The sequence below is a fragment of the Corythoichthys intestinalis genome, chromosome 8, assembly GCF_030265065.1.
Source record: "Corythoichthys intestinalis isolate RoL2023-P3 chromosome 8, ASM3026506v1, whole genome shotgun sequence".
NCBI classification, from domain to species: domain Eukaryota; kingdom Metazoa; phylum Chordata; class Actinopteri; order Syngnathiformes; family Syngnathidae; genus Corythoichthys; species Corythoichthys intestinalis.
This window is the reverse complement of record NC_080402.1, coordinates 32,256,013-32,268,537: the sequence shown is the minus strand read 5'-3', so window position 1 is coordinate 32,268,537 and position 12,525 is coordinate 32,256,013. Positions and strand designations below refer to the sequence as shown.

Genomic DNA, 12,525 nt, shown 5'->3' with positions numbered 1-12,525 from the left:
TCGAAGCGATCGTATGTCAAGGTATCACTGTATTTATGTTTTTTTGCTTCATGCTTGTACAACCTCTCACCCTCCCTCCTGCTGCTTTTGTTGGTCCCAAGTCCAGCTGGAGTTTGGTACTTAAATTTAACAATGATTGACAGGTTTGTAGCTTTAGTCTGGCCAGAGACACCTCGGTAGCTCTGCGATCAAAGGCAGAAATGTGTTAATCATCGTTAAGCTTTGTACACAGTCTGAAGTGGGCTGTGGCAACTCATTCGATGTGTTAGTAAGAGGCTGTTCTCAGCAGCATGAGCGTCAAAGCGAAAGAAAACAACAACTGTTTTTCGGTATTGGATCAGCACTCAGTATCGGCAGATTCTCAAAATCAGGTGCCTTGTACTTGGGTGCAAAAACATGCGATCGGGACATCCGTAGTATTCATATAATACCGTTTAATCCAGACTAAGGTGGTCTATCTGTGAATGATGAAGATTGGTGTATATAAAAGGGATACAGGAAGCCCTGTCTCTGCACAATTGCTGCTTTTATGAAAAAAAAAACAAAAACAAAGTTTATATTGATTAAAAACAAAAAACAATTGCACGTCCTGCAATGGGACTGTTGCGCGTGCGCACATTGCGAAGTTCAAACGATTGACATTGTGCAGGCCTACATTCTTCCCTTCAACTATGATTTAAACGACTAATTCATGAAAAAAAAACTTTACTCTTGTGGGATTACAATCTTTCACTTCCACGATATGTCTTTGCTCTTGCGAAGATTATAAATTTTCTTGAAAACAATATATTTTACCGTAACATTCTTTCGTTCTTTGAAATAGGGATTTTTTAAATTCTTGTGGCATTCTATCCCTCAACCCAAAATAAGAATAACTAAAATATTTACACCATCGCTTGTATTTTGCGATAAAGAAATGGAACTGCATTCTTACTATAAAATGTGTGCCTGCATGTTGTTGCGGAAACATTTGTGTTCAATCTGTTGCTCAAAGAATTAAAGCACCACAGCAGTTGCTAATTAACAATGTCATTAAATCTTTCTTCAGGCATTTTGGCTTTGTTAAATACAAAAACCTGCTTTTGTTTAGTTTGACAGGCACATTTCAACTAAGAGTGGTACTCAGTACTGACTAAACTGCTGTATAATTGTGTAGTTCAAGTCTCTGCTCACTGTGGTGTATATGAATGAATGGGAATAGCATGTAACATCTCACCTGTTGCTGTATGTAGGCGTGCACTCGCTCCAGCATGCCCTCACAAGTGTACTCATAAGGTAGGTACGGTACGACCTGCAACACACAAACAGCAATACCAGTAAAGTTGCAGATCTTCAACGGTCACTTCCGAGTGGATTTTTCCATATGAGTACCTGATAGACTCCAATGAAAACGGTGTGGATGATGGATTGAAGGCTTTGTATTTGTATGCCAGCCAAACAGAGAGCCAGCTGTGAGGTGCGTGCTGAAAATGCTTTATTTGCCTAATTAGCCGGAGACAAACTGCCGGCGTGTTCTATAACCGTAGAAATAACTGCATAAGGCAATCAGATTAGAGTCTAAAGGTGCGATAGAATCGGGGCACACGCTGCATGATGATGTAGTTTAAGGAGAGAAGCAAAGATGGTTGTAGAGCTGATCTACTTTCATAAAACCTTTTTTTTCCCCATCTTCAAAACCATTGAGAACCGTTTGATGAAAAGACAAAAAGAAAGAAAGATTGATGGGAACACGATGACTAGTCAGACAGCAAGAGATTGCTTTGTCCTGCATGACTGAACAGAATGTGTGAGTGTAGTGTGTGTGTGTATGGTTTGTAGATAATGGCCATAATGTGTAGGTAGAGCTCAAGAGCTCAGTGGACTACACACAGTCCTATTGTGGTCGTTTGTGTATGTGTGTGCATAGATAAGTGCCAGGAGGAGAGAATGCAAAATGTTTTCTTGGTGGGTGAAGCTACCTTGGTCCTCATAATTTCTCTGATAGCAGCTTCAAACTCCACAGAGTTGTTGTAGTCCACCGTCATGACGTGAGGACGTCCGATGTATTGCTCCGCATACGGATGCTGGGACGACACCTGCACAACAACAACACGATTTTTTTTTTGTATTGGATATTGTCTGTTATGAAATATCGCACTCTCCGTGGTCAACATTTCATACCACCATGAGATTACATTTCCTGGGTTAAAGTGGGCTGGCCTTGTTTTATACCATTAATAAAGTGGGATAGTGCAGAATATAGCTGAAGTATATAAAATGAAGCAGTAGAAAATACACTAAGATATAAAAAAACCCAATATGAAATCCCGAAATAAAAAAGAAATCCTTGGAGAGCTGCAGAAAAACTCCTCTATTCCCGCATTTTGCTCTCTAGCTCTCCTAGAATTCTAAAAGCTGGGGATAGAAGGAAAGTAGTAATTGGTGTGAAATAAGTACAGTGGGGCAAATAAGTATTTAGTCAGCCACTAATTGTGCAAGTTCTCCCACTTGAAAATATTAGAGAGGCCTGTAATTGTCAACATGGGTAAACCTCAACCATGAGAGCCAGAATGTGAAAAAAAAAACAGAAAATCACATTGTTTGATTTTTAAAGAATTTATTTGCAAATCATGGTGGAAAATAAGTATTTGGTCAATACCAAAAGTTCAACTCAATACTTTGTTATGTACCCTTTGCTGGCAATAACGGAGGCCAAACGTTTTCTGTAACTCTTCACAAGCTTTTCACACACCGTTGCTGGTATTTTGGCCCATTCCTCCATGCAGTTCTCCTCTAGAGCAGTGATGTTTTGGAGCTGTCATTGGGCAACACGGACTTTCAACTCCCTCCTCACCCCGTGGCGTCAAAATGATAACAAGAACGGTGAGCAAAAATCCCAGAACCACATGGGGGGACCTAGTGAATGACCTACAGAGAGTTGGGACCACAGTAACAGTAACACAATGCGTCGCCAGGGACTCAAATCCTGCACTGCCAGACGTGTTCTCCTGCTGAAGAAAATACACGTCCAGGCCCGTCTGCGGTTTGCTAGAGAGCATTTGGATGATCCAGAAGAGGACTGGGAGAATGTCTTATGGTCAGATGAAACCAAAATAGAACTTTTTGGTAAAAACACAGGTTCTCGTATTTGGAGGAAAAAGAATACTGAATTGCACCATACCCACTGTTAAGCATGGGGGTGCAAACATCATGCTCTGGGGCTGTTTTTCTGCAAAGGGTCCAGGACGACTGATCTGTGTAAAGGAAAGAATGAATGGGGCCATGTATCGAGAGATTTTGAGTGAAAATCTCCTTCCATCAGCAAGGGCATTGAAGATGAGACGTGGCTGGGTCTTTCAGCATGACACTAATCCCAAACACACAGCCAGGGCAACAAAAGAGTGATTTCTTAAGAAGCATTTCAAGGTCCTTGAGTGGTCTAGCCAGTCTCCAGATCTCAACCCCATAGAAAATCTGTGGAGGGGGTTGAAAGTCCGTGTTGCCCAACGACAGCCCCAAAACATCACTGCTCTAGAAGAGCTCTGCATGGAGGAATGGGCCAAAATACCAGCAACAGCGTGTGAAAAGCTTATGAAGAGTTACAGAAAACGTTTGGCCTCCGTTATTGCCAACAAAAGGTACATAACAAAGTATTGAGATGAACTTTTGGTATTGACCAAATACTTATTTCCCACCATGCTTTGCAAATAAATTCTTTAAAAATCAAACAATGTGATTTTCTAGTTTTTTTTCCCCACATTCTGTCTCTCATGGTTGAGGTTTACCCATGTTGACAATTACAGGCCTCAGTAATATTTTCAAGTGGGAGAACTCGAACAATTAGTGGTTGACTAAATACTTTTTACTAAATACTAATTCTAAATACTATTTGCCCCACTGTAAATAAAAGGGATAAAAGTTCGGATGGAGTGTCCGTTACTTACTTCCCTTGACGTGGGCTTGCCTTTAAAGAATTCGTGATTGAGCGAGCTATGAGGCGGTTTAAACTTTGGTTGCAAGAAGACGCAGCCATTGGCTATGGCTTCCAGGGGGGCGGGGCCTTCGTAGGGAAAACCAAAGCCGATGAAGAGCTGCAGACAGATGAATTAGTGCATCAGGGTCATTCCATAAATGGAGGACGTTTCACATCCTACTCTTCAAAATTTTTAATAATCAACATACAAAATGCTGAAAATGGAAGTTTTATATATATACTATACAGTACATATATATATGGCGGAAAACAGACAAGACTGAAAAAGCAGTTTCTGCTCTTGCACTCCTCTTTAAAAGAAGCTGCAGTATTGTAAGCCGAACTATTTTTAATTTGTCCGTTTTACCCTGAAAACCCCCGTTTACAGACGTCACGCTAGCCATAAAAAGAAGTAATTATATTTATTATTCAAAATGTCTATCATTTTTAGCTTAGAATCATTAATTATTAATTGATGTCTAATATTTAGTTAAAAAAAAAAAACGACTTTAAAAAAATTATTCACTTGCATATTTTAAACTTTTAAACAAATTATGTCACAATGAAAAATTTGGCGTCTGCAAAAAGTCATGGATTTCTACCTCATAACTATCGCTTAATTGTATTTTTTTGTTTTGTTTTGTTACTGTTGCATTTTGACCGATATGTTAGATGATAAATAATTGATCCAAAAAAAGAAAAATTGAAAAATAACGTTTAAAAGGGTAACTATATGAAAAAGAAAATCTCAATCACTCCTTGTTGTCAACGATTTCTGCATCGCAACCCTTGTTATACCACCATGTTTTAACCATTAAAAAAAAAAAAAAAAAAAAAAAAATCTGGCTGTGGCCATTCACAGCTTTGTCTTGACACTCGGTGATACATGCTACATGGAGTTTTTGGATCGAAACATGGTAAGTACGTGACAATATCTCGTTAAAATCGTGGCGTCTTTAATTCTGCTCTCGCGTGCTCTCGCCTCGAGTTAGGGTTTTGCTGTTTAATTTTTTTTTTTTTAAATGCCCTCCTGTTCAAATCCCCCCCCCCCCAGAAAATCGAGATTTTAAGCTTTCCAATGATGCATCACACATGCATATAGGACAATTTTGAAATTTGGCCAAACTTGGGGTCTCAGAGCAGAACTTCAAGTCGCCTTAGTGTTTTCCGCCTATGGAGTAACCCCTAAAATACCATCCCATCCCTAATAACCAAACAGTCTCAAACAAAACGGTTAAAATTATATTTATATTTTATTTTCATGATCTTATTTCATTGCTGTCTTACAGGTGTGGGTTTTTTAATTATTCATAAATGTGTGTGTTGTAACCCTGTTACTGTGACTATGCCAAATATTACAAATAGAAAAAAAAAAAATCATGCGATAAAATGTTTGAAAATTGATCTGTAAGATGAGCTAATCACCCCTTTAATTTTTTGAATACCTATTATTGGTGGATATGTAGCAGAAAACCAGAAAAGTCTAGTCTTATCTTTATTTAAAGCCCAAATCTCTAACTCTGGAATGATCGTATGAATGTGTAAATTTAATTGAAACAAATCATTCTTCCATTTACACAAAACACAAAAAATGTTTACCCCAAGCGTTTCTCACCTTTGCTTTGCGCAGCAGTTGCTGCAGCTCGTGCTGGGGCAGCAGGCCGTGGTTCTTGACAAAGGCCGGGACCTCTGGAGGTCTCTGGGTCTCGTAGTACACCGTGCCGTGGACCTCCATGTACTTGTGAAGGATCTGAAGGAAACCTTCTTTGCCCTGATGGGACGGAAGAGTCAGACACAAGGTTACTCAACAAAAAAATATGCCCTCGCACAGCATTTCCACTTTTCTGCAGGATTATCACACGTGTGTGTGTGAGTGGGTTCACACATGACTGGGTGCAATTAGACACACTCAAGGAGAGAGATTGTTGGTGCTAGGATTAGCGATCAAGTAGCATAGTCTAGGATGTCAACATATCAACATTTAAAGGTGATTTACATAATACTGGGTTCTCCACCTCACATTGCTAAATTGTGTATGCTTCACCCCATCTAATCACTTCTCCTTTTGACTCACCTTCCCTCCTTTATCCCCACATGGTGTCCACGGGTAAAAACAATTAGCTAACGATAGCACCACTGAGTTCATAGGTAGCGTAACCCCTTCCTGTTCGCTGCTTTCTCCTAATAAATAAAACATAATGAACAACCACAATGGGAGTATATCACTCCCATGGGATACATTAAAACTGTTCAGACCATAAGGACACTCTTGTTCTCAGTGTCTAAGCAGCTGAACAGTAAATTCAGAGAATGTTCTCTAGATACATGCACAAATTTCATTAATTGGTAGAAATATACTCAGAGACCAAGACAACCAAATACTCAATTGTGGAGAAATAAACAAATTTCAACTTTCTCAGTTTTACAAGTTTTTTTTTTTTGGGATAAAAATCTTTGGAGTCTCCCACATTTCAAAAAATGTCGATATGTGTGCACCCTCCTTAAGTCATTGGCTACCATCCCTTTGAACATTTGTTCATTTGGTGTCAACCCTCAGACTTCAAATGGATTGGACGTCTTCTAGTGATAAACACATTTAAATTCACAGCAGAAGGATCATCATCCATGGCACTGAAAGTGCTATAACTGTACTTTAGTGCAGAGCTACAGGGGTCCCTGTTTTGTAATCATTATTCATAAGATAAATATTACAGTAAAAGGGATTTATATAGAAAAATATATATTATTATAATATATATTTTATATTTAACACAAATAATGATGAATAGCAACATTAAGACAAGACCGGCCTTCCTAAAAACAAAACGGGCTGGTCTAGTGTGCTCACTGTATCGCTTCACGTACACTATGACCCCCTCACCTTGTTAATCCTTCAGCCGTAACTGGAAGCAGAAACGATCGATCAGCTTCTCCGAGGGGATTTTGCCCAGATAAGAGAGATTACGTGGAGTACTAACTGCGCCAGACAATGAAAATGATTGGAAAGTGGAACACAGGAAGCTTGAAATCTCCTTTTACTGTATATTTACATAGTCTGTCTGTCTGTGCGAATTTAAATTCTGAAGTGTCAGTTTTACGGATCTTTACGTCCTTGAATTTGGAAAAATCTAATTTTGTTTATCAGCCTTTGGAAACCTAGTATGAAGCATTTATACACTCAGATCACACTCATTAACACTCTTATAACCCCGAGGAGAGGTTTTAACAGCTTCAATATGTGTGTGATTAGAAAGTGCTGGCTTGAATCACTCTGATTTTATTAGGACCAAGTAAAGATGATTTGAGTGATGAAGAAAAAATACTGAGAAGCACATTTAAATACTTACTGAACTGTATATACAGCTTATAATTATGTTTAGCCATAACACGCAGACATGCTTAAAAGAGCCACATGTAAGAGTTGCACTTCATGTATTATTTTAAATGACTGTAAGACTCAATATACATTAAAGAAACAGTTGGGTTCTCAATGGTTAAGCCGAGATTTTAACATTTTTGAGTTGATACTCAGCCCGTTTCAGTAGTATTTGTTTTGATTTTCTGCTCTCCACCAAGAAGCCAATTATGAGATCAGTTCTTTGTCAACGTTCAAGGTTGCCAAAGCTCTGTAGGCTAAACTAAGGTTGCTACAACTTTCCTAAACAGTGAGAATTATCAATGTCGTCTGCAACAAAAGCGAAACAACAACAAAGCATTTGTCGCAAATGTCAAATGAGTCATGGGAAAATCGGAATTAAGACAAAGGACTTTGATCAATGGGGACTGTAAACGAAGAAATAAAAAATTGCAGACAGACACCAAAGTTGCACAATTTCTCTTTGAAAGGTGATGTACTTTTGAGTTTTCCTATATGATGAATTTACATTTGGAATGTGGACAAAGTTGGCATGCTAGTGGTACACCGTTTAGTTGATTGACTGATTGATGGGGGTCGATTGACTAGGGCAAAGAGTGCGGCTTCACGCATTTTGATACAGTGGTATGAAAAAGTATCTGAACCTTTTGGAATTTCTCATAAATTTCTGCATAAAATCACCATCAAATGTGATCGGACCTTTGTCAAAATCACACAGATGAAAAAACGGTGTCTGTTTAACTAATAAAAAAACCCAAACATTAATAGGTTTTCATATTTCAATGAGGATAGTACGCCCACAATGACAAAAGGGGGGGAAATAAGTATGTGAACCCTCTGCCTAAGGAGTCTAAAGAGCAATTGAAACCAATTTTTACCAAAACAGTTTAAGTCAGGTGTGTGCCCAATCACTGATGAGTGGTTTGAAGCTATAAAACACACACTTGGTAAGAATTGTCTTGGTGAAAAGTATTGTCTGATGTGCATCATGGCTCGGTCAAAAGAGCTGTCTAAAGACCTGTGATCAAGTATTGTTGATTTGTATAAAGCTGGGAAAGGATACAAAACCATATCTAAAAGTCTGGATGTTCCATCAATCGACACTCAGAGAGGTTGTCTACAAATGGAGTGAGTTTGGCACTGTTGCTTCTCTCCCAAGGGGTGGCCGTCCACCAAAGATGATGTCAAGAGTTCAACACAGAATACTCAAAGAGGTAAAAAAGAACCCTAGCGTGTCTGCTAAAGACTTACAGAAGTCACTGGCACAGTCCAATATCTCTGTGTGCACACATCAACTATAAGTAAAACTATGGCCAAAAATGGTGTCCATGGGAGGACTTCACGGAGGAAGCCACCACTGTCTAAAAAAAAAAACATTACTGCTCGTTTAATGTTCGCAAAAAGGCACTTGGAGACTCCACAGAACTTATGGCAAAATATTTTGTGGACTGATGAAACCAAAGTTGAATTGTTTGGTAGTAACATGTTTGGAGTAAAATGGAACAGCTAACCAACATCAACACCTTATCCCCACCGTGAAGCATGGTGGAGATAGCATCTTTGATTTGGGGCTGTACTGCTACCTCAAGGCCTGGACAACTTGTCATCATTAATGGAAGAATGAATTCAAAAGTTTAACAAGGTGTTTTGCAAGAAAACTTGGGGCGGTCTGTCGGACAGTTGAAGCTAAAAAGAGGATGTATGCTGCAACAAGACAATGATCCAAAACACAGAAGTAAATAAACTTCAGAATGGAATAAATAATAATAAGAATAAAATAATAAATAAATAAATAATAAAAAGAATAATGGGCCAAGATTAGTCCTGATCGATGTACCTGACTGATCTGCAGCTACAGGAAGGATCTGGGGGGGGGGGGGGGGGGGGCACAAATATTAAATGGTTCACTTACATATCCCCCCCCTCTCATTATTTGCATAATATCCTCATAAAAATTTTTTTTTTTTTTTTTAATCTGTGTGATTTTGACAAAGATCAGATCACATTTGATGGTGATTTTATGCAGAAATGTGAGAAATTCCAAAAGGTTCAGATATTTTATGCTGTATGTCCACATGATCATTGCGTAATGATCATGTGTAGTTTGTTAGCGTCTCTCTCTCTGATTGAACTGCAACATTGGTATGATAACGCAGCTTGATTCCGTATGCAAAACGCTTATCTGGCAGCCCTAAGAGGAAACTCTTCAATATTTTCATCCTGGTTGCCGTTCCATATTTGGCAACCAATCTTACATATGGCTCTTTTAGAGCAGAAGTTCAGAATTTTTGATATTAGGCTTAATCTTCGATTAGTCGGTGGAGTTGATTTCATCAAATTCCGTGCAGTTTGTCAGTTTTATGTTAGTTTCAGGGCTCCGGAGTGGCTAAGCTAGCGTGAGTCAATGGCACTTTCCTAGCATGCTAATAAAAAATGATACAGATCTACGAACAGATCCAATATAGTCAAATAAATCCAAAACACAGATCATCGTTCCAAATATCCATGCGGCCAAAACAATGTCACACCAAACTGCCATAATTCATTTTATTCTGTAGGACTATTTTTTTAAATGCGTAATGCGACCACATTAGAGAGGAGTGCTTTGGTTACTCGTGCTCATGCTGCATTCGAGGAAGGTGGGAGGTCAGACTTAACCCACTCGGAGGGTACCAGTTGCGACCTCAAAGCATTCCAAGCGAATGTAAACAGCAAGATTGCTGAACCCGACAATTTTTAAAAAAATTATGGCAATTAAAAGACATTTTGACCTCCAGCAAACCCGCTTCTCGTAAGCAATCAAATGGTGGAGGAAAAAGGAAGCTAAGGTAAATAGCACACACTGTAAACTGCCTTTTTTAATTTTACTATTGATGGTCTGCTTTTTGAAGAGCTGTGCCATTTTGTCGAGTGACGTCAGATTGAAGCAACACGTGAAGTCGGAGTAATTTTTTTAAAAATTCCAACTTCACAACTAGGGCCTCCAAGTTTGAGTGGTGTTCCAATGATATTTTTCATGGTCAGAGTTTTGAAACTCCGACTTCGCCAACCTTCTTCGAATGCAGCATCAGTCTACTGAGGCTTGACTGAAGAACAACAACATGGTGAAATGTGCATTAAGAGGCTGTGGAAAGAAAAGAAAGTTTCCACAAATTCCCTATGCCTTATAATGAAAGCAACACTGGCTGTATGTATCGCTATTAGCCATCTTAGCCTACTATCAAAATGACTAAGTTAGCTACAAATACATAATTAGCCTTCATGATTAAATGTTTATTTTCCCTGCAGTGGGTCCAATAGAGAATGACACACCACGTGACTACTCTGTTGTACGATGCCACCGCAAGTTTAATTGCGATATTAATAAATTGAAAGAATGTTTGTGTCATGTTTGTCCTCTTACAGAAACCATATTAAAAAAAAAAAAAAAAAAAAAAATATATATATATATATATATATATATATATATATATTTCCGTCCCCCATTTTTTTCCATTTTCAAAAATCTTTGAAAAAGCTCCAGGGACCCATTAGGGCAGCGCTGCGTGCGGCTCTAGAGCCGCGGGTTGCAGACGCCCGTCGTAGTCCTTCTTTTTCCTTATATTTAGCCCTAATACGTGCAACATTACCAGAACAATAATAGTGCTTCTGTCAACGGACCCATTTCAAGGAGTAGGGGGGGAAATTCTAATAGCCGTTTAAAAAGTTTTTACTAGTTACGGTGAGAAGGTGAATAGTTTTTTGTTGTTATTCGTGAACTACATTTCCACGCGAACGCACATCGAGGTACCATTAACTTAGCAAGGAGAGCTATGACAGTCATTTTTGGAGTGTCCCAGAGTTCGCAAAACTTGAAAAAAGCGTATTTATCAAGGTTTCGCCAGCCGTGATTGCGTTTGTTGAAACAGCCTGATAGCACAGATTTAAGTGCGCCTGCCCCTCGTTGTTGAAGTTAGTGCAGCGATGCTCTGAAAATCGGGCAAGGCTCAATTTTGGGCCCAGCCTCTCGGCACAAATTCATTCAAATTTGGCCTTCCGTCCAAGACGGAACCGCTCACTTTCGCTGAAATGTCCGATCCAAACTACTGTAATGCCCCGGATATGGGGAAGAAGGAGAGGAGTCTTTATTGGCTCACCCACTTAATTTTGGTAACAATAATAAAGAAAAACAATAACAGAATTACAGCGGGCTGCCGCGACATGCGATCCCTATCTCTTGCTTTCTCGCCCGTTCTCCCATTCTTCCTACTCTTTTCCCCCCAGCCCGATCGTCTCTTAAGGGGGCCTCGCATAGTTACGGTCATTACAATACACAATGAATAGGTTGCTTCACACTTGGCTCCTGCTAGTTTGAAACGGCCTTAAATTTTTATTTATTTTGGTGTGGCGTGCTGCCACAGTATCTTGTATGTAAGGGAAACCCTGCCTATGAAAAGAATATATATAACATTCACTTACCTGAAGCTTGAATCCAAGCAGACAGATGCAATGTGAGAAAGGGATAAAACAACATTGTAGTTGCACACAAAAATACACATTGCTAGACATCACATTTCTCAACACATTTACCTATAATTCATAAATTACTTTCACAACACTAAATATATTTCCCAAGCCAATTTTGCTTTGTGTTTTTCTGCCAAATGGAAGCTTTAATGTGGGATCAAGCTCCGTTTGTTGTTGCTTTGTACCTTCCACATGCTGGCTTCCTTCCCATACACTACTGCCATGCTGTTGACTTTGCTCTGCTGGATGCTCCTCTTCTCCGTGTCATTCAGCTCCTCTGACACGAATCCCATGAAGGAGTTGTCTGGCGTGTGAGCTAAATGCGGGCAACGAGAGCACGTTGTCACACGGTGAGACAAAAGGAGGGAGACAAAGACAGTTGTGCTGTGAGTCAGATACAAAGAACAACCCGGTTTGTTTCATTCCACTGCTAATTCAGCCCTACAGCTGCATGCCTAAGTATTATAAAGAGGCACTGTCCTTGAGCCAGCTGCTGTTGGCTATGGATACATACGAAGCAAGTGTGTGGGTTTAGTCTCAGTGGGCAGGTAGTCAAAGTGAAACATGGGCACCAACAGAAAGATGATAATGGCGCCGCTACAGCCGACTGGTTTACAAGTGAAAGTGAGAAGAGCACCGAGTAATGTAGCCAATAATTCAGTGAGTCACACTAAGGAGGCAGAGAACAATA

At 39.4% G+C, this 12,525-nt stretch overlaps 1 protein-coding gene across 5 annotated transcripts in view; it reads right to left on the bottom strand.

Annotated features, from left to right (window-relative positions):
* The window catches only part of LOC130920027 (alpha-1,6-mannosylglycoprotein 6-beta-N-acetylglucosaminyltransferase B-like), a 252,584-nt gene that overhangs the window by 24,030 nt on the left and 216,029 nt on the right, over window positions 1–12,525 (bottom strand). For all 5 annotated transcript variants that reach the window (XM_057842819.1, XM_057842820.1, XM_057842821.1 and 2 more), the window contains 5 exons: window positions 12,020–12,150; window positions 5,568–5,723; window positions 3,924–4,070; window positions 1,959–2,075; window positions 1,217–1,291 (listed from right to left, as the gene is read on the bottom strand). In XM_057842819.1, coding sequence (XP_057698802.1) covers window positions 1,217–1,291; window positions 1,959–2,075; window positions 3,924–4,070; window positions 5,568–5,723; window positions 12,020–12,150 — 626 coding nt within the window. The remainder of the gene's footprint in view (window positions 1–1,216; window positions 1,292–1,958; window positions 2,076–3,923; window positions 4,071–5,567; window positions 5,724–12,019; window positions 12,151–12,525) is intronic.